This window comes from Lissotriton helveticus, chromosome 3_1, assembly GCF_964261635.1.
Source record: "Lissotriton helveticus chromosome 3_1, aLisHel1.1, whole genome shotgun sequence".
NCBI classification, from domain to species: domain Eukaryota; kingdom Metazoa; phylum Chordata; class Amphibia; order Caudata; family Salamandridae; genus Lissotriton; species Lissotriton helveticus.
Window position 1 is genome coordinate 1,968,543,783 of NC_136061.1, and position 26,042 is coordinate 1,968,569,824.

At 45.2% G+C, this 26,042-nt stretch overlaps 1 protein-coding gene across 1 annotated transcript in view; it reads right to left on the bottom strand.

Moving 5' to 3' along the window:
* The window catches only part of PDCD7 (programmed cell death 7), a 103,912-nt gene that overhangs the window by 56,802 nt on the left and 21,068 nt on the right, over positions 1-26,042 (bottom strand). Inside the window, exon 2 of the mRNA XM_078683086.1 lies at positions 13,678-13,816. Within this exon, the coding sequence (XP_078539212.1) occupies positions 13,678-13,816 (139 nt within the window). The remainder of the gene's footprint in view (positions 1-13,677; positions 13,817-26,042) is intronic.

The window sequence follows — 26,042 nt, forward strand, 5'->3', positions numbered from 1 at the left end:
GGCCCACTTTTGCTTGTTGTGTTGCCTGCATGTCAACACAGTAGTGTTCTGTGAAGGTATGCGGTGTAGGCCAAGTTGCTGCTTTGCATATGTCATCTAGGGGAATGTTCCCTAAGAAAGCCATAGATGCCCCTAGTTTGTGTGTAGAATGAGCTCTAGGGGGAACAGTTAATGCCCTCTTTGCTTTAATGTAACATATTTGTATACATTTTACAATCCATCTGGCAATGCCTGCTTTACATATAGGGTTGCCTTTATGTGTTGGGGAAAACGCTACAAATAGTTGTTTAGTTTTTCTGAAAGTTTGAGTTCTTTCAATGTAATATAATATTGCCCTTTTGACATCTAGTGTATGTAGGGCCCTCTCTGCTACCGTCTGTGGCTTTGGAAAGAAGACTGGTAGTTCCACTGGTTGAATGATGTGGAATGCTGAAATTACTTTAGGTAAGAACTTTGGGTTTGTTCTAAGAACCACTTTATTTTGGTGTAGTTGTAGAAATGGTTCTTGTATTGTTAATGCCTGTAACTCACTTACTCTCCTAAGGGAGGTAATGGCTATAAGGAAGGCCACTTTCCATGTAAGAAATTGTATTTGACACCTATGCATAGGTTCAAAAGGTGGTCCCATTAGTCTGGTGAGTACTATGTTAAGGTTCCAGACTGGGGAAGGTGGTAGTCTTGGTGGAATAACTCTTTTGAGTCATTCCATGAAAGCCTTAATTGCGGGTACCCTTAACAGTGATAGATGTTGTCTGTTTTGCAGGTATGCTGCTATAGCTGCAAGATGTACTCTAATGGAGGTGTAAGCAAGCTTACATTGCTGTAAGTGTAGTAAGTAGCAAATAATATTTTGTGTAGATGCGTCCAGAGGGTTGATGTTGTTACTGTTACAGTATACAGCAAACTTTTTCCACTTTGCTGCATAGCAGGCTCTGGTGGTGGGACTCTTGCTTGCTTAATAATTTCCATACAGTTTGGAGGTAAATTTAAGTATCCAAATTCTAAGACCTCAGGAGCCAGATCGCTAGGTTCAGTTGTTTGGGATCTGGGTGCATTATTTCTCCATGGTTCTGTGTAAAGTGCATGGGTGAGATTCTTAATTTTTGGTGTGGCACCTGTGAGTTGTAGGAGTGTGGTGAACCACGGCTGCCGTGCCCACGTTGGTGCTACTAGTATCATGGTCATTGAATGGTGTTGCAGTTTTCGAACCACTAATGGAATTAGTGGGAGAGGGGGAAAAGCGTATGCAAATTTGTTTGACCAATTTATCCATAATGCATTGCCATGCGACAGGTGGTGTGGGTACCTGGATGCGAAGCTTTGGCATTTTGCGTTCTGATGAGTGGCAAAGAGATCTATCTCCGGTTGTCCCCATCTTTGGAAGAATGGCTGCAGTATTTGGTTGTGCAGTTCCCATTCGTGTGTTTGTTCTGACTCTCTGCTTAAGATGTCTGCTATCTGATTTTGAACTCCTGGAAGGTGTTCGGCTAACAGATAGATGTTTTGAGGAATGGCCCATCTCCAAATTTCCTGCGCTAGTCTGGATAGTTGGAGAGAGTGTGTCCCCCCCCTGTTTTTGAATATAATACATTGCTGTTTTGTTATCTGTTCTGATCAGGACTGCTTTGTTGAGAACATGCATTTGAAAAGCTTTTAATGCTAGGAACACTGCTAGTAGTTATAGGTGATTTATGTGCAGTCGTTTTTGCTGTACATTCCATCTTCCTTGTACTGTGTATCTGTCCATATGAGCTCCCCATCCGGTGAGCGATGCATCCGCTGTTAGCACCACTTGTGGAATTGGTTCTAGGAACGACCGCCCTTTGGAAATGTTTGTTGTATTCCACCACTTCAGAGAGCGATGCGTGCGGTCGTCTACCAACACCAGATCTGAAATCCGACCTTGAGCCTGATTCCACTGTGTTGCTAGACATTCTTGAAGCGGACGCATTTGTAGTCTGGCATATGGGATCAGCAGTATGCAAGAGGACATCATCCCCAATAACTGCATGAACACTCGAGCTGTTAATGAGTGTTGCGGTTGAAACCTTTGAATCAATGTAAGCATTGTCTGAATCCTGACTGGATTGGGGGTATACTCTGGCTTTTTCTGTATCTATAGTAGCCCCTAGATATTGTTGCACTTTGTTTGGTTGCAGGTGGGATTTTGTGTAGTTCACCGTAAACCCTAGCTGGTGCAGCAGTTGAATTGTCTTTTGTGTGTTTTGAAGACATTCCTTTTGTGACGTGGCCTTTATTAGCCAGTCGTCCAAGTAAGGAAAGACATGTATTTGCTGTCTGCTTAGGTGTGCTGCAACCACTGCTAGGCATTTTGTGAACACCCTTGGTGCTGTTGTGACACCAAACGGAAGGACTTTGAACTGATAATGTTGTCCTTCTACTACAAACCTGAGGTATTTTCTGTGGGCTTTGTGAATTGGGATATGAAAGTAGGCATCTTTTAGATCCAGTGTAGAAAGAAAGTCCCCTTTCTTCAGTAAAGGAAGTACTTGTTGTAGCGTGACCATGTGGAAATGTTCCCAATTTATGTATGCATTGAGAGGTCTGAGGTCTAGTATTAGCCTTAGAGATCCGTCCTTTTTGGGGATTAGGAAGTATAGAGAGTATACTCCTGTTCCCTGTTGATGTTGTGGAACCTTCTCTATAGCATGCTTTTGTAGCAGTGATAGTACTTCCTGTTTTATAATGTCAGATGGTCTTGACTCATTGGACGCTGTCTGGGGGGGATGTTTGGTGGGGTAGCCGTGAGTTCTAGGCAATAACCATGTTGGATAATTTGTCTCACCCACCTGTCTGATGTGATGTTTTCCCAGACAGGTAGGAACTGTGATAGGCGTCCCCCGACCGGTGTTACATGGTCTGAGGGGAGCTGTATGAAGTCACTGTTTTGGGGTAGGAGAGTTGCGGTTTTTGTTATTTCCGCTACCTCTACCCTTGTTGTTGTTAACTGCCTCTAGAATTCCCTCTGGGTGATGTTGGTGTAAAAGAGGTTGATTGCTGGCTTGTGCCTGTATTCTTTGATCCGCCTCTATAGGTGGACCTACGAAAGGAACCCCTCTGAGCTGGCTGTTGCAATGCTCCCCTTGACTTAGCCGTTTCTGTGTCCTTTTTCATTTTTTCTAACGCCTCATCTGTACTTGAGCCGAAGAGTGTTTTACCATCAAAGGGCTGATTCAATAAAGAAGTTTGTACTTCCTGTTTGAACCCTGAGCCATGCATGTCTTTTTAACATAATGCTGGTGTTTATGGATCTTGCTGCAGTGTCTGCTGCGTCTGAGGCGCACTTAATGGAAGTGTTACTTATTATCTTCCCTTCTTGTATCAGCTGATCTGCCCTTTTTTGATGTTCCTTAGGGAGATGTGTAATGAGTTTTTCTAACTCATCGTAATGAGCTCTATCAGAACGCGCAAGTAGCGCTTGAGTATTTGCTATGGGCCAGCTGTTTGCTGCTTGGGATGCAACTCTTTTGCCGGAGGCATCTATTAACTTGGACTCCTTGTCAGGAGGAGGAGCTTCTCCTGCTGTTAGTGAGTTTGCCCTCTTACGAGCGTTTGAGACTACTAACGAGTCCAGAGGTATTTGCCCCTTAATAATAAATACTGGGTCTTTTGGGGCTGCCTTATACTTTTTATCAATTCTTGGGTTTAACACCCTAGCCCTCACCGGGTCTCTGAATATGTCTGATGTATGAGTGAGAAAGACCCTTAAGCATCGGTAGGGTCCCTGAGGATTTGTGTGCAGCAGGTAGTGTTTCTAAAAGGAAATCTTCTATCTGAGGTTCTGTATGTAAATCTACCTTGTGGTATTTTGCTGCCCTATTAATTAATTGTGCAAAACCCGAATTATCATCAGGGGGAGAGGGTTTTGAGGGATACAGGTCAGGGTCATTATCATTATCTGACACTGCGTCATAATCCTCCCATGGGTCTGTGTCTTCTGGGATAGTATTTTTTTCATCCCTAGGAAGGTCCCCATCCCCTGTGTCACTTTCTACATCTGTTTGAGGTGTAGATGGGCGTGGTGTAGAAGGTGTAGGAATAGCTGGCAGAGTATGAGGAAGAGGAGAAGAGGGTGTGTCCATACCATAGGCTGTGGAGAAAGGGGAGGAGTTGTATTTGTCCCCATTGTTCTCTTCTTAGGAGGAGGAGCTTTGTCCTCCGACGGTTGAGTCTTCCTCTTTTTAGGTAGTTTTGTCACTACCTTGCCAGTCTGTGGATCAATGAACAAAGTTTTTTGTTTTGGATCTGTTTGTTGCTCCTGTGTCGGTACCGAAGTCTTCGGGTCCGAAAGGTGCTTTTGCTTCTGTATCTCGGTGTTATGTGTTTTCGGCACCGAGAGTTTGCTCGAGTCCGATTTTTTCGCTGTTGAGGTAGTCTTCGGCGTCGAAGCATGTTTCGTGTCGACGTGGAATGTTTCGACTGCGAGCTCTCTTTGGTATGGAGCTTCGGTGCCAATGTCGACCGTTTCTCGGCTCCGACATAGTGGGAGGCCGAGTGTTTTGGTTTCGGTTTCGTTGCCGAGCCCGAAGGCGGGGCGTCGGAAACTCTTTTCGGTTGTCTGACCGGGCTCGAAAGCGGGGTCGACAACAATCGGGGGCGGTTTTTTGGCAAAGGGACGTCGTCACTCAGGGTTTGATGAACGTCGACTTCTTCGACTTCAGACTCGTCCGCGTCCGACCCCGACCCGTCCTCATCTTCTTCTTCCTCAGGGTGTTGGACCTCGAACAGTTCTGGGATTGCATCTGACTCCATCCTCGACATCTGGTGTCTTCGGGCTCGACGGTTTCTAATCGTCGACTTGGAGGAGAAAGCCGCACAGGCTTCACAGTCCCTGGATTCGTGGTCAGGTGATAAACAGAGATAGCACACCTCGTGTAGGTCCTTGTGTGGGAATTTAGCACCACACGTTGGACATTTTTTGAATGGAGTCCTTTCCATGGACTCCGGGCTAGACTATGTCGAGATAGGTCTCCCGGTCTCGTCGACGTAGAGTTGGATTTTTTTTGTTGTTGACCTCGAAGCGCGTCGGAATGGAAATGAACTCGCGCTCGATAAACAATACCGTCGAATTGGAAAGGGAATACGCGCCGAAATATAACTTCTTTCTCGAAGTCGATCCGGAGCGCTTCGATCCTCATCCGAACCCGATGGCGGAAAAAACCAATCTGAGGATGGAGCCGATGCCCATGCGCACTATCACCCAAGGGAGGAGTCACCAGCCTCGTGACTACAAAAGACTTCTCCAGGAGAAAAACAAGTGCAATCATCCGAGCCCAACACCAGATGGCGATCTATTCATAAATGTACCATCTGCAGCCCATATGCCTCGAACAGCAAATTTCGGAACATACATCCACCTACTCATGAATATATGCCCCAATGAAGTTGAAAAGACTGTTGGCTAATGCAATAGACTTAACAACGATTATCTAGCCCAATGCTATTTTACACATTCCTCTAAAATCCCATCTAACCGAGGTTTCTTTTTTCTTGTTCTCATAACTCCACAATGATGATCCCCTTACCTATTTTATCTCTTTCCACAACTTTTGAGGCACACACTGTAAAAGGAAAATTCTTTGGAAAACTCAAAATGTCTTTCAAATTAATACATTTTAGATGTGATGCAGACACTTAAGGGTCAGTAACGGTCTAATGGATAAGCTCAACATCAGACTCGGAGCATACAAACAATTAAATGGAAATTTTCGAGCAAGAAATTTGTTAAAACTTCCAAGGCATGCCAACTTTAACACCCTCAACTGGATATGAAACTGCAAAATCTAAATATCAAATCCATATTTTTCCACAGGCTGACCACAAATTCAAAGAATTGCTGTAAGTGCATCAGACCATTCCAATGATCAGTTCTAGACACAAAAGTGTTGGTTCAAAAACATCATTCAATCACAAGTCTCCCAAACAGCTCCGACAAAATGTATACAAAATACACAATTATAGCAAACTTGCCCATCAAAAATCACGCGTACACCAAAAATTGGGTCAAACCAACCCTATAAAGAAACAAACAGTTCACTAGGAAGGAATAAAGCTTCACAAAAAATAGCGAATTCAGAAGTTATTTCCTAATGAGGAAACAATGACTTGCAATAACGAAAATTAAAAAGACAGGCCTCAATCTCCACCAAAGAATTTTACACAGTTGCTACAGAACTTTCAATAGGCCTTCCCTCACCCTAGGATACACATCTCCTCTCAAACCTCCTTAAGGAATTTCAGAGATTTCAAATTTACTAGCTTATTCAAGTTTCAATATTTGATTTAAAATGTATAGAGCGCATAAATGCCCTTGGCGCTAGCATCTACCAATTTCTTGACCTGAACTGAGGGAGAAGAAGACTACAGAGAAAGAGAGAACAGCCAGGATTTCAGTTGTGCCCGAACATTTGTCATATTGGACTGACATTTAAGGTGGATGGGAGTGGGTTCCAAAGTTGACAGGGGGGTGAACAAAGCTTCTGCCACCCCAAGAAGCTTTCTTAATTTATGGAACTGTAACGGATTTGGAAACAGCTGATCACAACAGTCTGCTAGGAGCATATCTCATGAATTTCTTTTTTGGGTAATCTGATGCGAAGTCAAGAGGTGCTTTATGAGCCAAACAGAGACCCTTAAAGGCCACACATTTTTTTTAAGCCAGTGAAGCTCGGGTAAAGCACCAGAGACAGATTTGAACCTTGGTAGTTTCTCAAGACGATGACCGGCTGCATTCTGCAGGATTGAAGCTTATTTTGAGAGCCTTATTTATGCCCAAATAAAGGGGATTACAGTAATCCAATCTGGATAATACTAATGCAATGACAAACAATTTCTGCAAATCGAAAGGAATAAAGGGCAGAACCTTCCTTAAAGTTCTCAACAAGGAGAAACAAGTCAAGGTCAATTTGTTAATCTGATCCGTGAAAGACTGATCAGAATAAAAAATGACCCCCATGTTCATAACTTTGGACACTGGCAAAGGGGGAAGGCCTAAAGTCTGAGGCCATCAAGATTGATTCCCCCTTTCCAAAAACAAGAACCAACAAGATTGATTCCCCCTTTCCAAAAACAAGGACCTCAGTTTTTTCTGAATTCAACTTGAGACAATTGCCGCTCATCGAGCTGACAAATGTACACATAGATCTTCTGAAACGGTGTGCCACCCCATCAACATTGCTAGATATCGACAACAATTTAAGTGTCTTCAGCATTAGACACTGTGGCAAATCCAAATTAACCCATTAACTTAGCAAAAAAGGGCCATATAAATATTAAAAGTGTTGGGCTTAGTGATGTCTCTTGGGGGACACCACAAGGCAGAGAAAAGTATTTAGAGTTATATTCTCCAAGGGTCACAGCCAGCTATTTATTAAAAATGAAGAGAAAAAAAAAGGGCTGATACAGCAATCACAATATCTGCTCGATGCTATAGCAGGACCACATGGCCCATGGTGTCGAAGGCTGTGTTACGGTCGAAAAGGACCACGCAGTGGTCACTCCATTGTCCATGATATGTCTAATCTCATGGGAAACTACGAACACAGATGACTGTTCTATAGTTTGACCTAAAGCCAACCTGTGCCTCATCCAAAAACTCATTCTCTAGGTACTCTGAGAGAGTACTGTTAGGATGCTTCTCAAACACCTTCGCCGGAAATGGCAGACGTGAAATGGGTCGATCATTTTTCTTTTCCTTAGTAGTTATGTGAGGGTATTTTCAGCAAAGGAAGAAACTGAGGCTTTTTTTCCCTAATCTGTGGGGAAGAAACCTATATGAATAATGACGTTTAAGAAAGTGGTAAGAACCGTGGCTATCTTATCAACTATGTCATGTAATATTTTGGGCGCACAGGGGGTCTGATGAGGCTCCTAATTTAGTGTGACCGGTTAACTCGAGCACCTGGCCAATAGTCAAAGGTGGAAAATTGTGGAGCTCACTATCATTAAGGCTTGAGCAAACAAGCTCTGGACTTGGATCTATAAAAGATCGGGTAGAATCAAATTCAACAAATACTGCCTCCACTTTATTTTTGAAGAATTACGCCAGCTTAACACAAACGTCTGGCTGGGAAGGATGGCATTGGGAAGATTAGGGCTAGAGAGGGCCCTAAACGGTTTTTAAAAGCTCTCTCAAGGAATTATTGGTCAAATTGATTTTTGCCGTGTAATGATTTGTTTTCTCCACAATAATACGTTTTTTATACCCCTGAATATAGCTACATCTTTCCACTTCACAATAATTTGCTCTATAGACTTTCTCTTGCCTATGGCATTTATTTTCTTCCAGGCCCTAAGTTAGGGCGAAATACTCAGTGCTGTGCATATTTTAGAGGTGCCAACTTAGGAACTGCCTCATTTATCCACTCTGCAAAGTTTTCTGCAGCTGCACTGGGGTCCTCTGTAAGCAGAAGCTGTACATCTTCTAGACTGGCTGACAAGTCCATCTTACTAATTCTGTTCCAGGCCCGAGTCTTTTTGGCCCAGCCCTATTATGTTAGCTATAGATTTATGAGATGGAATGGTAAGGCTAAAGCAGATTGCCTTGCGATCTGACCAGGTTATGGGTAATACAGCTTCCAGCCCGAGATCAGAGTTCCTACAAAAAAACACCATCTAAAGTGTGTCCTGCTATGTGGGTACCGGTGTTCACCAACTGATTTAAGTTAAAACAACTCAAATTATCAATTAAAAGTGCTGAATCTTTATTGTTGGGGTCTTCCAGGTGTAAATTAAAATCGCCTAATAAAGTGTAGTTAGGCTATTGTGCACTTAACTCTATAAAATTGCTTAAAGCATCTAAAAACATATGTTTTTGGGCCCGGGTCTAATGAATCAAAAGACCATAATACATGGAGTTGTTGGTCAATTTACATTTGAAAGAAAGAGCCTCACTGTCGGCTAAGCTGGAAGGTTAACAGGTTATCTCCAAAGAGTCGCGATATACTACCACTTGGCCTTCACTGCATTTACCAGCCCGGTCTAATTTAAAGATAGCATATCCAGCTGGCAAAGCTGTAGCAAGAACCGTGTCTGAAGTCTCATCAGCCCAGGTTTCCGTTACAAGTACTAGGGGAGGAGTATGTAATTCTAACATTTTTCTAAAACGTATTATGCTTATTAAGTGAACAATATTGGATCAGAGTGCATTGCAATATAATTGACTGGGAATCAGAACGCGACCGAAGCTTGTCGGCAAGCAATATTTGCTGCAACCGACAGTCAAAATTTCACTTACTACAGTGAAAAATCGTTGCACCCGCACAAAAAATAAAATGATTACAGAATGCATGCCTACCTGAGGAGCGGACTTGCAGTAGCACTTTCTTTGTATACGTCTGAGAGGAAAAACGACTAGGGGTCCTGGCGCATGGTACGCATGGATGGAAGCAGATTGGGTTGCCGGACATCATGGCTAAATAACCTCCTCCAGGAGAAAGACTCCATATACTAGATCAATCAAGTGAACTGGAGCAACTTGCCCACATAGCTACATGAACTGGTACCAGAGTAATCAAACCCCATTCTTCATTTGTTAAATTCAGGACTATTAACAACAAAAGAGATCTATATTTCAACAGCAAGATCTTAGTTTATAATGGATATTGTTACAAGAGTGATCTCAAACTGGAACCACACACAAATCACATCAGTTAGGAAGGAAGAACAAGCATGGAATAACCCAATAGGTTTTGCATATGCACTTTATTGGTTTTGCCAATATTTAGCCACAGCAGCGTCATTTTGTAGGTTATGCACCAACATGCATGCCTAAAAAAATGAGGCAAGCATTTTTTTTCCTTTTATTTACTAATTGGAGGTGAACTGGTAAATAAAAACTTTAAAAATAGAGTTATGATGCAGCTGTTGCATCATTTAGTAGAAAGATGTACGCCCCTACCAAAATATTGCATTTTCTCTAAATATATCAATCCGGAATGTTTTGGTACATAAAAAGAAGTGCCAAAGGCATTTATTTAATAATAATTTAAAAAATGCCCAAACGTGCTTTAAAAAAAACACAAAAAAATACAAGTGGGATGGGGACAGGGGACAAGCAACATGGAGGACAGGTGGAGAAAGAAGAGCACTGGTGAGAGAGGTAAACTTGAGGCGCTGGATGGTGGGGAAGAGCAGCACACAAGAGAGAGGACAATGAGGACCACTGTGCAGGAGAGAAATTACCATGGAGACTCGGTGGGGGAAGAGGACACAGAGCGCCTGGTGGGGGGGGGGGGACCAGGAAGACAGCTGAAAACATGCTCTCTAGAAGTGCTTTACAAAAAAGAACAAAAGAGTACCTGAAAAGGAGGAGGAGCCAAGCTCGCGTCCGAGATGGCCGCGTTTAGCTCGGCTCCGATCACTCTCCTGTCTGCAACAAATATCCTGTACTTTATCCTGCCCCGGGAAGTATTCCACGATGTGCAGTGGAACGACGATAACTCACAGGCACTTACCGTTTGCTCCGGTGATTCCTGGGTGTCACGGATCCTGAGTTACGCCCCTGTCTGCTTCGGGGCCTCCGGAGCGGCCGGGCCTGGCACTCTTTAGCGGCGCCCGGGCTGGACGAGGCGCGGTGGCCGGCCCTTGGTGGTGGTGTGGAGTCGGTCGGAAGGGCCGATGTGCTAATAGACCGATTGCGGCCTCCCGGGCCTGGTCCGGCGATCCTGCGGCCTGGTGTTGGGGAGCTGACTTCCATGGACGGGGTTAACCGTACATCTGGCTCGTCTCCCCTTTGTTCTCCGGCCCGGCCATTTTGAGTTCCTCCGCCCGGACTCGGAGAATGGTGCCGGCGGCGTGTGGGGTGCCGGCGCATCGCCTTCTTCTGGTGGCTCCCCTTCCTGCCCTGGTGGCACTTCCGCTGGTGGTTGCCGGTGTCCTGTTTTGCCCCGCTGATATCCGGGCGGGGGTCGGTGTTTGCAGCGGCCCCGCCGGGCTTCTAAGATGGCGGCCGGCCCCATGATTCTCGGCCTTGCGGGGACCGGCGATGCGAGTCCGCCGCGCGGCACGTTTGCTGAATACTGTAAAGGTGAGCCTACGCTCCGCGACATCCTCGCCGCCCTGCGCTCCTGGGGGGCACCCATGACCGCACCGACCGCTATCCTGGAGGGGGGTCCCTTTGCTGGGCCTGCCGGACCCCCCTCGGTTTGTGCGGCTTCATCTCTGTTGTGTGCTGCTGGAACTTTCCTTGGGGTCGTGGACCTGGAGGCTGCTGATGGTGTGGATGTGCGGGGGTCCGCTGCCCTTCTTTGTCCTGTGCCTCCTTCTGCTCCGGAGGTTCTCCGGCTGGATCCCGTCTGGACCGACCTCGATGGGTCTCCTTTTCCTCTTTTGCCTCACATGGCCGTACGAAGATCCTGTGACGATGCCGCTGGACCGGCTTTCTCCGTATTCTCATCGGAACTTTGCCTGCTTTGCCTGAAGTGGTTACTGTACTTTCTGGATCATCCGGGTCACGATCACTACAACTTGAGTGTATTTTTGATTCGACTCCCTGTTATTCACCTCCTGTTTTATGTGATCTGGTTCCTGGTGCGCTGGACGATTACAGCTTGCGAAAAACGAGGACAGGGTTGAGCTGATCTTGCCTCTGTGGACTGTTATTTTGTGGTATGGTTGGGTGATCCGTTCATAATTGTATGATTATGTTTGATACGTCTTTACGTTCCTGGAGCTTATCCGTGTGTTTATTATCTTCCCGTGGGCTCTGAGTATTTTCGGGCGGGGGGGTGGGAGCTGAAGGGGTTTTGATTATGTGGCTCCTCTCCCGCTGTTTTTTCCCTGTTTCCCCTTCCCCCCCCTTTTTTTAATCTAAGTGATTCTTTCTTTCTTATATTTCTCTATATTTCGGGTTCTAATTAGGGCGACAGGCACGCTGCTGGGGGGTAGGCCATAGCCTTCTGCAGTGGTGCAGGGTGGGCTGTGCGGGGTGGTGGGGGGGGTCTGTTTATTGTATCTTTCCCTGTTCCTTTTTTTGGTTCTATGGCTCTTATGTATCCCCTAATTTCGTGGCGCGGTGTCGGCACGTAGCCCCCCGGGGTGTTTGTGCTGGCATGGCCCTTTTGGTATGTCTGCTGTCACGGTTTACTACGCATTCATTTCTCCTGTTGCCACTAGTTCCATGTACCGAATTAGTATTGGGTGCTTTGTTAGCCGTGGGGGGCGTGCACTGACGCTGCGCCCTCACTTTCCCCCTCCCCTTTTTTTGATGTCCTCTTCCTCCCCTTTTTTCCTTTTCCCCACCCCATTTTCTTTTCCTCCCTTGGGTTGTTGTAACGGAGGGCTTTTAGTTTTGTAAACGTATTTTTCGCTGTTTTATTATTATGTGCCCTGATAGTGGTGGGTGGGTGTTGAGCAGCGATTGTGATTGTTCTTGATGTGGGACTCACGTTCTGCCTTTGCCAAAATGTGTTGTTCTGTTGGTCTTTTCCTGTATTCGAGACTTCGGCTTGCTCACGGCCCACCACGGCCCTCTGGACTTTACAGATTGACATTATCCTGTGACACCCTTTTTTCTATTATAAAATTAACCTACTTTTATCCTGTCCGTGATGGCGACTCAAAGACTTGTTGCCTTTGCCTTTCATATGAGCTATTTAGAAATCCTGTTGTCTCTCCTGTATTGCCTCGTATGTTTCTTTATTGTGGTGGCCGGCCCGGTGGGTTGTAGGCCCGTATCTGTGCGCGCCTTCTGTACAATAAAGGTTTTAAAAAAAAAAAAAAAAAAAAAAGAGTACCTGAAAAGTGAGCACTGAACAACAGAAGGAGTCAATCAAAGAGGCAGAAAACAGGCTATGCTCTATGGGAGGGTCAAAGACATGCTGAGCAGGCTAAAAAAATATAAGGTAAGCGCATAAAACGGAAGCAAATGTAAAAAAAAAAAAACACAAAGCCAATGGTAAGCAATGGGAGGAGTCCATTCCTAGGCAAGCTTTCAGCATGTTTCAATACGTCTTCCCAACAAGACGGCTTAGAGCATCTATGTGTTACAATCCAGAATTGCAGACCGCAAGATGAGACCAGAATGAATATATTTTTACCTTTACATTCTTATATCAACATTGATATTTTCGACAATTTGAAAATATTAAAAGAAAGTCTTAAGCATTCTACAGGAAAAAAATAATTGAAAATAACAGAGCAGAGGAAGATAACATTACAAAGTAATCTGGAAAAGTTGAGATATACTACTACTCCACCAGTGCATCCAAGACCATAGCAAGAAGCCCCATAAGGTTCCGAAGTCTGGCCCCCTTCAAGTAACCATTAAGTTAAATGCCCCAAAAGGTTCTTGAAGCTTGCAATCCTCTGTGACACAGACATCCAGCTTTTCCTAAACCTCACAGCAGACCCACAAAAAGTCACTTAAAGTTGTACGAACCTTAAAAACCCAATGAAAACCCCAGTCCCTTGATCACCGTGAGGGTTGCAAAAAAACGGTATGCCTAACTTAAAGAGAGCAACTGCTTTATGGCTTCACCTACAAAACCAACAAATAGGAGGAAGGTTCGAAAAGACGTATGTACATTGGATGCTACTTGGAGAAGCGGTCATTTAAAGGAACAATCCTATCAGCAGGTAGTCTGCTGTAAGTCTGGAGACTTTCACTCATCGGATACCTGAAGCTTTTAGCACGCACCTAGCTGAGCGCCCCTTTACCTTTTCGAGCTGCAGCTTCTTTTCTTAGCTTTCTGAGCTTTTCCAAGGCACGCAGCACAGAGATCATCCTTTTAGTGTCTCCTTGTTTTTTCAGTACTTCAGATAAGACACTGTCTGCAGCAGCTTTTACTTCCCGTTCCTGTATGAAGAAATAAATACATCTCCAGCATTAGGCATAGTCAACACTGAATGTAGCATATGTTTGCACTGTTTCACATACGATGGCAAACTCCAAGCAGACACCTAACAATATTTTGTTAGCAGATGTCACATTCACTGAATATACTAGCAGACTTTTGGAGTATCATGCCACTTCTGAGGAATACGACAGAACTTCTTGGGCATACAATGAGATTTTTTTTATCAAAGTAATCTTGGTGTGAACATCTGTTGATGCTAAAGGGACTGCAGCCTTTTTCTGTCTCCATGTAATGACGTGAGGTCCTGTGGAAATATAAGTGCTCACCTCTCTTGTCCAATAGATCTTGATGCCCATCTCGAGTGTGTTTGGCATTGCCACATCTCTTATACGTATTGAGAGCGATTATATCTTATTCGCAGGTCCACTGGAATTATGAATTTCTGCGGCCGCTGCACTTTTTGCATGATTATGGATTTGCTGCATTTGCCACACAATCTATCACCTGCTGCATAATCTGCAGATTTTAACCCAAAAAATTGTCTCTAGCTCAAACAGATGAAAAGTTACAAAAAATATAGCGACTCTGGTTCCTGCGCATTAGAAGGTTTTGAAAAAAATTGACTTGCCATCTTTCCGTAGCCTATTGCTGTATTTGGTTGGTAAATTGGTACTACTTAGGTGATCTCTGTTTTCCAGACAGTTACCAGGAGTAACAAGCATTTACAATGCAATAGGTCTCGCAATTACGCAAGTTTGAGCTATTGCCATTGTAAATGACAATGCCTTTTATTTATGTTTTTGTTTGTAAAACATACATAAATAGCATTGTCATTTACCATGCTAAGAGCTCAAACTTGCGTAAGTGCGAGACCTATTGCATTGTAAATGCTTGTGCTTACAGGTCCCAGACACGTTTTCACCCTGTCTTAGCTTGAAAGACATCTTCTCCCTGTGTCCCAAGATGTAATGCTCCTCTATCCACAAGTTTCTGCTGTCGTGACGTTGCAGAACTGCATCACGATTGCAGCTGCCACAGTTTGTCGCTACCAGGGGTAGGTTGACCAGGCGTACCGGATTTGCCAGGATGGTCGCTGTTTTTCACCAGCTGTCCGGACAGATTTCGAGAAGTTTAGCTCATGTCCCGGTTTTTGGAGAGGCTCGACTAAAAACTGGGGTGAGGTTTTCTTTATGTTTTACAAAGCGGGGATAGTTAGCCGTTGGTCCAAGAAAGCAAATTAATTCACATGCAAGCTACTGGGTTTGAAAATAGCATCTTATATATGTTCTTACTGCCTGTTTTGTAATTCTCTGCTGAGGAGCGCTGTCATTCTGTGCGCTCGCTTAACGTAACATTATAGTCCTTCTTCTAATTTTTTTTAATGTCCCGTTTTTTTGCTTTAAAATTCTGGTCACCCTAGCCAGGGCAGAAGCGAGCTCAATGCGCCACTGCTGCTGAAAGCTACGCTTGCAAAACTTCGCTAGAGCCCCCCGTCTGCCTCCTCCTCTCTCTCTCGCACTCTGTCAGAAACCAGCCGCATGCATGCACACCTCCAGTGACCTGCTAGAGCAAACATGGCAGCTTATGGAGTGATAAATAAAACAAGTACACAATAAGTTCCGACCCATGACACATTCTGAACCAATCTTCTTTCCTGTGGATCCTCCGGACCCCAGCAACGGATATATCTATCTGCCCCAGTGTAACGCGCAAACACACAACCCCTTTTGTCAACAGCAGGGAGCACTCACCCTGCAGTGCACTCAGCTGGCGGCGGTGCGGAGGCTGCTGTCCACCATGGTGGGCCGGTGTTACAGCACCTGTTATCTCCAGGCAGCGGGGGCGCGGTGCCCTGTCAGTAAAAGTAGGTGTGTGCCTCGCTCCGGGCCCCCTCTCCCGCGCGCGAAGCCCCAGCTCTCAGTCCTTCTGCGGCTTCCTCCCAGACTCTCCTTCTGGCAGCCGCAGTCAACTGCAAGAAACTGAGCTTGGCGGCGTCTGGTCAGCCCACCCCCGATTGGCTGGGCCCGCTGCGACATCGGAGCGCGCCGGCCCCCGTACCCACGCCCCATTTGTTGTGATATGCGCGCGCCGCCGCGGAAAAGGAACTGAGGGAGCCCGGGGTGAGCTGACAGCACTGGGCGAATGCAGCGGCCATCTGAAAGTGGTGCATTTTATGGGAAACAATCGGTGATCTCGGACTAGAAACCCCACAACATCATAACTGGGGCAAGAAGTATTCTTTAGCTGCAATTGCACCTCGATAATATGGTTAAACGATGCAGTAGAAATAAATTCCGAAAACCCCATCAAATTATTTTTCTACAGGTTTCACTACAGGACAGCAGAATGTAACGACACAATACGGACAACTCAAGTTCAAAGTCGTACATGCGTTCATAAACGCCCTTCACACACAGTGCTTAATTTGTTTTTTTTAGAGGCCCGCTGCTGAATGCCCGGTTTGCGAATACCAAGTTTGCTCAGTTTTGATTACGCCTCATAACTCTTTCTTGTACTACCCTACACTTCATATCTCTTGACCTGGCTTTCGCAGCTTATTTATTTTGCTATCTTTCTCAGTCTTCATTATTTTACTTTCTCTGAGTCGAACCACCAATATGAAAAAATAAGCCTTGTAGGATTTGTATGACAGGAAAGTTCCTATTATCCCTAATTTCATTGTTTTAATAGAGTAGCAGCCATGATGTGTAAAAAAAATAAAATAAAAAATAAACGGAAGTCAGGCACTTTTGCCTGAGACGGGGGCGGGGCCTGCAATCCAGCAGGAAGTCCCGCCCGCCGCCACAGCCGCCGCCGCCGAGGAAGAAGTGGAGCGATGAGACACTGAACACGCCGAAAGAGCCCGGTAAGTGGTGGGAATGGGGGTCACGCGCGTGTGTATGTGTCTGGAGTGCGTGTGTGTGACTGTGGGGGAGGGGGGTGTGTGTGAGCGAGTGTCTGCCGTGTGCCTGCGTGTGCATGCGCTCGCCTGTGTGTGCGCATGCAGAGGGGTGGGGGGGGGGGGGTGCGGGCTGCCTATATGTGAAGCGCTCTGATACCTGATTCGGTTCGGGGCTGGGAAATAAAAAAAATAAATAAAAAAAAAAAATGCTGAGTTACTCTGCGCATGCGCGGGTGAGACGCGCGCTCCCGCGGTGAAATCCGCGAAGGAAACGCTCGTGTCAGATTGGTGTCCACTCTCCCAATAACGGGCAACATTAGGTCTGAAGCAGACTCTCTCAATGCTCACGCATTGAGAGTACGTCTGCTCGACCTAATAAAAATGACTAATAATGAAGTAATACTATCACAAAATGTGCCGCATTATGCCACATAATACGGGCTCCCGGTTTTGTGGTATTTCTTTTTCTGACATTTCCATCTGTATTTATCCATATTTATTTTGGGTTTCGTGGAAAAATGAAGCTGAAATTAGTATATTTCCACGTTTATTTAACCAATAAATATTCACTTATGCTTGAATGCCTGCCAGATTTCAGTGATATGAACACCCGCAGAAGCTAAATGAATGCACTTGTATGAAAATATGCACATTTCAGTATCAACCTTGTGCATATCTACGGTGTTAAAGCCTCTATACTAAAAATACTTTTTTTTTAACCCCCTCACCTATCAATTCACACAACTTTTGGCTTGGTAGTCATGTCAGACAGTATTTAGAATTACTAAAAAAAACACATTTTAAAATTATATACAGACAAGAAAATACATTTTCTGTGTGTTTAACTGTAAAAAATCGGTAAAAACGGAAAACAGGGAGCCTTACACATCATTTGGCTTCTCCTGACGCATAATTTAGTCAAACCTGCGGCATAATTTGGTCCTCCTCTGCCGTATAATTCCAGTGGCCATGCATCAATTTAATGGAGGCATTTGTTCTCTGTACAAAGTCTGTGATGCCTTCTTTTGGCTGTCTGTGCTCTTTAGCCTTTTATATTTATCTAATCTCATCGAGGATAGCCATTTGCACACTGTGCAAACAAAGCTCTTTGTTTCTTTTAAATCTATGTAGGCACATTTGTCGACATTCAGAGGAAATACAGTTTTTGTTTCACTTCTATGTAATGCCCGCAAGAAAATATGTTAGGTTCTTACTGTGCCAACACATGCAGCCATTATTCCCTTTTTATTTTGGGAACTTAATCATGCATATATTATACATCACTTTAGGGCCATATGTATGAACACATTTTCCCATAGAGATAGGATGGGTAAAACCCTTTGATACATCTGGCCCTAACAGAAGAAATTCCCTCTATGGCTCTGAATCAGAGTTTGCTGGAATCCTGGTGATTTTTGTTGCAGCAGATAAATAACGGTACCTTGGGGTAACTGTTGAAAGTGATAAGTAGCACCTATCACAAGTTTCAAGGGAATTACATGGGGATTTTGGTACTTAGTGCACCAAATTCCACGTGGTAGGGTAAATACTGTTCATTTTTCATGTGTGAAATTCCAGCAGGTTTGGCCTTCTGAAATTTAACAAGAGAGTAATATAACTAAGCTGGTAATTATCAGATGCGGTAAACACCACCCAATTTATACTTCCAACCATCAGAAAACACCAACGAAGTCGGAATCAGCGTAATAGAATAAAAATAGGGAAACATTTGCAGGTAAATTGGGTCTGTTAGCTACCAGTGTGTAGCTCTGAGCCACTCTTCCTTTAACCCCCCACTCGACCGGGGAGAAACAGCCACACTGATCCTCCCCGACCTGTCAGCAGCCTTCAACACCATGTCCAACCGCACCCTGGTTAAGGGGCTTCATCAGATCGAAATCCAAAAGGACGCCCTCAACTGGATCGCATACTTCCCCACCAGAAGAACCCAGAGAATCCGGCTACCACCTCGGAACCCAAAAACATAATCTGCGACGTCCGCCATGGGTAATCCCTAAGCCCCAACCTGGTCAACGCCTACATGACCAACTAACCCCTCCCAAACCCCCCCCACAGGCAACATCGTCAGAACCCATGGACTGAACATCATCTCCTACGCGGAGCACACCCACCTCTACCTTACCCTATCTGAAGACCCATCCACCAGGAGGGCCTAGTTCCACACATGCAACAACATTGTCCCAGACAAGATGTAAATCATCTGCCTCAAACTGAAAACAGAAGCACTGATCTTTGAGAACACCAATTCCCCCCTGAAAGGACTCCTACTGGCCCACAAAACTGGGACTCTCAAACACTCCCACAAACCACGCCCGGAACCTTGGCATCATCCTGGACAATAAACTTACCATGAAAAACTACATTGACGCAGTCTCCTCTGCCTGCTTCCTCATGTTTCACATGCTCTGTAAGATCTTCAGATGGCTCCCAATCATACCAGATGTACAGTCACTCAAGCCCTCGTAACCAGCCACTTCGACTAAGGCGCACACAGCAGCTAGACTCATCCCTGACCTCCCCAAACAGACTCACATCACCCCTCACCTAAAGAAACTCCACCGGTTCCCCGTGCACAAGAAATACCAATTCAAGATACTTCCCCACACCTACAAAACCCTGCACAATCAAGGGCCAGAGTACATCAACCATCGTCTGAGCTTCTATCAACCCTCCAGATCCCTGCGCTCCACCTCCCTCTCTCTCACACACACCCTGCATTTACCTAAGCAACAGTGGAAGGCGCTCCTTCTCCTACCTCGCCGCGAAGTCCTGGAATAGCCTTCCCCTCCACTTCCGGACTTCATCGTCTCTTCAGGCATTCAGAGGGAAACTCAAGACCTGGTTGTTCAACTGATTGCACCTTAGCAGCTTGGCTCTGAGCACTTGGATACCCTCACGAGTTACTAGCAGTGCTTTATAAATCCTGTTTGATTGACTCCTTGTGCTGTCTCAATCTCCTGTTAAATGTATTTTGAAATACTTTCTTTTCTTGATATAATTCTTCTAGTGATAGACGTTTTCAATTGCAGGATCTTATCTTCACCTGTAGTGCTTTCTAAGGATTTCCATGTCCATGCTATTAAAGATCAAGCCAGTAAGGAAGCAAAATACAAGTTAATCCATTGTATCTCCTACTAAGGATTTCCATTGTCTACCTAACATTACAATGTAGGGGTATGTATCAGGTGTTAAGCCCCAGTCAATTAAAAACTGTATAATTGAAGTGTCCAATTGTGTTATAGTCCAATAAAATGTGTTTCCAATTACTAATCTCATTGAGTAAAATTGTGCATGTGATGGTATAGTCTGAGAAAATGTATTAATTATGGCAAAGCACAAATTATAAGAGGAGAAGTACCGGATTCAGAGAAGGTTCGAGCTAACCGGCAAATGGATTTGCCTTTCAATAAGCCCCATTTATCTTCAAAGAGCCAATACCAACACGAATTCCCAAGCAGCTTTCAATTTAGTATGATTTTGCGATTCCTGTTCTGAAATTTCTCAACTTCTGATACTTGGAGAAACTGCCTGGTCATCAGAGATCACCTTTTTGTCAGATTTCTTGGAATTACATTATCTCACCTTTGCTTCACCGTGGATTAAGTTCCCACATGCCTTTTCTGCTCCCTCTGACATTGTATTTAACAAATTTTCTAAGAGCCCATGGTTCTACCAAAGTGGCAGACATTCATTTCGGCTAACTGTCTCAGTCCTTCCCATCCACAACTATCACTAGCATTTTTTAGGGCTGGAGAATATATATGCAAAGCCATGCATTCCCTATTTCCACATCATTGCATTTAAGGAACTAGTGCTTATTCCAGTGTCCATCTCCAGAAGAATAACCAACTGTAATACATGGGACAGGGGTGGAAGCTAATTTAGCTCTAATTCTCTACGCGTCCATCTTCCCCTCTCCAATGGAAAGCAGCGTTTTTTTTTTAGCTATTATAGGCCGCTTATAGCCCTATGTATATCATGGGACTATCTCATTGACATTTTTTTTTATTTTGCGTCTAAATAGCATGGGAGATTCTGAAAAAGAAATGTGCATTGAAGTAATGTCAACACTTTGATTTCATTAATCTGCTTAACTTCTGACACAAATAAATGGCACCAAGTGTCAAAATCTTTCTACAATTTGGATAAAAACATACTGCAATTCAAGCAATATATGCAATTCCTCGATGATGAGACATGTATTCCCAGCTACTCAATCACACATGTCCATCTCTGTTGATAATACAAGGTATCAAATAACTCATTACATTAAGCCTGGCTTTGTTTCTAAAGTCAAAATTAACGTAACATGTTGCAATGTGCAACTTTTGCGAAGTTGCCACTTTTTTGCCTTTAATCTTCTGTTCCCTTAACGGTTGCACAACAAGCCTGCCCCAGAGAACATTTATTGTCCTCCTGGAGAGCCGTGCTAATGGCTACCGGGAAAAGAGAAAATAGACGCCTGAACTGGCAAGAGATGTTACCTCTCTCCTGCAGGAAGCCACAAGGGTTTTGGCCCAAAAGGTGAGCTTCAAGTGGCAGGCTGCCTTTGAAGAGCAACTGTGTAACAGTTGGGAAAGGATCTGCTCCATTGTTTAAGTAGATAGGCTGGCACTGTAGTCGGCCATGGGGAAACAAGTTGCCAAACCGTTTTTTCAGGGGCATGTAGCACCTTGGTAGCCACATCTGGGGGTTGGGCTAGGGAACTTTGGACGTCGAGAGAGGGTTTCTGCCTTGTTGGAAGTGTGCGGAATGGGGCATCCTGGGATAGACAAATGCCACACTTCACAGGAAGTGGGAATCAGGAGGAAGGGTAACCTGGAAGCCCATTGGCTACCAACCGCATCCTACCCTGAGGGCATTTTTAGAGTATAAAAGGGCACCCCTGGCACTCAGATCTGAACTGTTCTGGAAGAAGGACTGACAAAGGACAAGTCTGCTAAACCAAGGACTCGGCAAAGAGAGGCTGCACTGGCATGGAATTCACCTGCTGAACCTGGTAGCTAGCTAAGGATAAGGGACTGTGCTTGCAGTGGAATAATTTTTAGAGCCCAGCCCAAGCAAGAGAATCCGAGGGTCGGTTGGCTGACAACCTGCTCGCAACACTGGGCCAAAACAGCTGAACAAAACTGCTCAGGCTCAGAATCTTCCCAACGTCGCCATCCGCCACTGTGCAGCACTAGAGACCTGGAACTGATGCTCAAAGTTGCACCTGAGTCTTCTGGGCCGGGGAGAGTCATCAGTGCGCCGCTTGGTCACCCAGAAGACTCATTTCACACAGGGAAGGATCTGGCTGTGACCATGATACTAGCCGACTGGTAGCCAGACTGGACTTCTGCCAGAACCAAGAGGACTTTGGGGGACCCTGTAGCCAGGACCACCTCAACCCCTCCGTGGACTGAGTAGCTACAGCAAGACCATTGTTGCCTGCTTCGCATCCGCAGCATCCTTGAGCATCGTCAGCATCCTGTATTCCTTGCATCAGGACCACTCCATACAAACCTTCAGCAAAGAATAAAAGTGCCTGGAACACACTGAAGACTGCTTCGCCTGCTGATGTAACTGTTTCAAAGGACCTTGCTGGTCCCCCAAAATGCCTCATGCTCAAAAGGTTTCTGTCAAATGTGTTGAATTTGCCAATGCTTATTCATGGTTGAGTAAAACGTGCATATTTACTGTACCTTGTAAATAAAATCTACATCTCCGGAACCCTCCAGTGGATCTTTTTCATTGTGGTGTCTAAAAATACATTAAAATTACAGTATTTTTTTTATAAATTGGTGTTGGGTTACTTGAGTGTCTCAGTCATTTCTTCAATTCGTTTGGTGCTGTTTAAATGCTTTACACTTCTTTCTTTGTGAAAGTCTAGCTGTTCTGAACCACAGCTATCCAGGGTTGAGCTAGAGGGTTTAACAAACAAAATGTACTGGTCCTAAAGGGGTTGGTAAGTGATTGCACGGTGAGGGCGCACAACCACACCATATAATACACCCCATTGCCTCGCACCTGCGCTCTGCCCTCCTTTCTGCTTCCTCAGGTATGCCCCATCTTTGCACTATAAACAGGGCCTTTCCAACACTGCCAAATTAAGTAAACAGCAGGTGGAAAGGATGGCCCCCAGCTGTAGGCAATATACAGCTTGCAGAGGAATTCCCTTTTAAAGTGAAAGGCCAGACACTTTCAGGGAACCCAGAATGCTCATCGATTATAGACCAATACATGCTAAAGAACGGATTGTTACTTTTCAAATTAAAAAATAAAAACAATAGATAATATCAGTAATTTGGGGGGGGGGGCTATTTTACAGTAGGCTTGCGCTGTGTTTTCGAAATCTCTTTATCATAAAAAGAAAACTCTTAAAAATGGACTTAGAGCACACCAAGTACTTATCTTTGTTTTTCATTAGCTGGCTTCCACGTGGCATTACTAACCATAGGCTGACTTCAAAGTAACTCCCACGTCTCTGTGCTTTCATTGGTCAGCACCTCCTGCTCGCCTTAGTCTTCCCCTGGGCTTGGAGTCGAGTCTTCTGTTGCCACAGAGCCTGGCCCAAGTACTGCTTACCTTGGGCAGTGTCCTTACACTGCAGTCTCTCTTTAGTTATTTTCCAATATGCACTCTTTGCGTGCATGTCTCTGCAGTCCCTATCGTTCAGCCCCGCTTATAATGCGGTGTATGTTAACTCGTAGGCTTTCTACTGAAACCGAGCAAACAGGGAGCGTACTTCATTGTTAAATATTTTGGAGAGTACCTTCCACCATTATATTTAACACACACCTATGGTGATGAATCTGTGCTGCTTACTACCGTTGACAACATTGGCAGCCAAATATTGACATTGCCGCTCTTTGTTTTGTGGAATACTTCAGACTGCGGTGTGCAGTTCATCTGAAAAGTGAGCCATGACTGCCACCTTGTGGATCACTTGTAAATTTAACACAAATGTTAAATAAAAAATATAGAGGTCTTGTTTTCCACCCTGGTTAGTTGTGTCATAATGTAATTATATAGCGCATATTGTCCCTGACGAGGTGTTGAAGCACCTTATAACACACACTGCTCCAGAAACTAAGGTAAGTTCTTAATCAACCTATCCCCTCTTTCCTCACTATGACCTCCCCTCTCCCCTTGATCCTCCCCTCAACCCCTCATTCCCAATCCCCCTTGCTCATACGTTGTCACCTATCCCCTCTTTCCTCACTATGACCTCCCCTCTCCCCTTGATCCTCCCCTCAACCCCTCACTCCCAATCCCCCTTGCTCCCAACCAGCCCACCCATTCCCCTACCTATTACTCCACCCTCCTGGCCCTCTTTCACAGTCTCCCCTTCCATTCCTCCTCCAACCCCCCCTCACTCCTCCTCTCCCAACTCATCCTCACTCACGCAGAATCACAATACTCCTCACCCAGATTCCCCTTCCATTCCTCCTCCATCCCCCTCATTCCTCCCCTCCAAATTCAGCCTCACACCCTCTGAATCACACTACCCCACACCCTTCTTCTCCCAACTCATCCTCTCCCTCCCTGAACTATACTCTTCCCATTAGCTCCCTCCTCACTCCTACACCAATCCGCAACAGTACCTCCTTGCTATCCCCAAACTTCTCTTCCACAGAGGTCTCATCTCCCCTCTACCCAGACATGCCAGTCCTTCTCCCTTTTAACTACAGCCCTCCCTGCTCTCCTGCCTGCCTCGGCTCATCCCCTCCTCAGAACAGGCCTCCTGCCTGCATCTGCTCACTGCCTCCTCAGAGCAGACCCCCCTCTGCAGGTAACTCCGAACCCCATTTGTCCTCCTCCCCCCCACACTCTATTTACTCCCTCACTCTTATCTCAAACTCCCTTCGCAACATCGAACTTAACATCTCCACTCTTACCAGAGATCTTTCTCGTCTTAGGAACGATTTCCTCAACCTCAAATCCACCGATCCCAGTCCCCGAAGAAAATCCGCTAGCCCCGGTCTAATAAACCCCACCACCTCCAAACCGTGGAAAACGACTCCCTTGCTTTGCCGGGCTCAAAGACCACTCCGCACCACTTGCATCCTCTCTCACCAGGAGATCTCCGACCTTCAAATTTCCTACCCTCCATACTTATCTACCATGAACACCCCTCCCCCCTTCTCAAACATCCCCGTCATATTGGGGACTAGTTGTATTCCCCTTTCACCTGTCTCACCTAGACCCCCTCCTCTTCTCACCTCCATCCATGCCCGGCCATCTCCCAAACCCACTCCCAACCCCCTCACCTGCATACTTGTTAACTGCCGCTCCACTGCCCGACATGCCATAGAAATCTCTGAACCCATCCTTAGCGAATCCATCGACATTGTGTTCCTTACAGAATCCAGGCTTAATGACCACTCTACAAGCATTCTAGACATACTCTCACCCCCGGGCTACTCCATCATTAGAAAAGATAGACCCATCCGAAAAGGCGGTGGTGTAGCTATCATCTTTAAAGACGAATTACAGCTCTCCCTTATCAATAACGCCGAATATGCCTCCTTTGAATACCTCGTAACCGAACTCAAAATACAGGGTTCCCCCCCATCCGCTTTCACAATATATATATAATCCGCCTGGAAATCACTACCCATTCATTGATGAGCTATCTAACCTTCTTACCCAATCCTCAATTTCCAAATCTAAAAACATCTTCCTGGGAGACTTTAATCTCCATTGGAATGATACTAAAGATCCCTCAATCTCCCTCCTCTCTGACCTTCTCGAAATTAATGACCTCAAACAAATCTGTCAGTCGCCAACCCATTCCAAAGGAGCCACCCTTGACGCTATCATAACCAGCAAAGATCTAGCCCTCCTATCTAACATCATTCCCATTGACTGGTCCGACCATCACCTTATCCTGTTCACCATAACCACCTCTGCCTCCCCCCCTCCTTCCAAAACTATTAAACCCATGAAACTGATCAGAAATCTCAGTCTTATCCCTCCCGACTTACTTGAATCCAAACTTCATGCCCAGCTTCTCGCTATCCCACCCTCCCTTAACACGAACTAACTAACCGAACAATATAACAAAGCTGTCACTGCTACCCTTGACCTTCTTGCCCCTCTCAAACTCAAAAAACAAAGAAATATCCCCTCCAAATCATGGTTTAACACAGAACTAAATAATGAAAGACGTAGACTCAGACTGACTGAAAGATTATGGAGACAGCACCCCTCTCCTTCTAACCTGACCCGCCTCAGACTTGCTAGATCGTCCTATAAAAAACACATCTTTAGACAAAAAACTTCCTTCTTCAGATCACAACTAGATCAAGCTCAGAATAGGC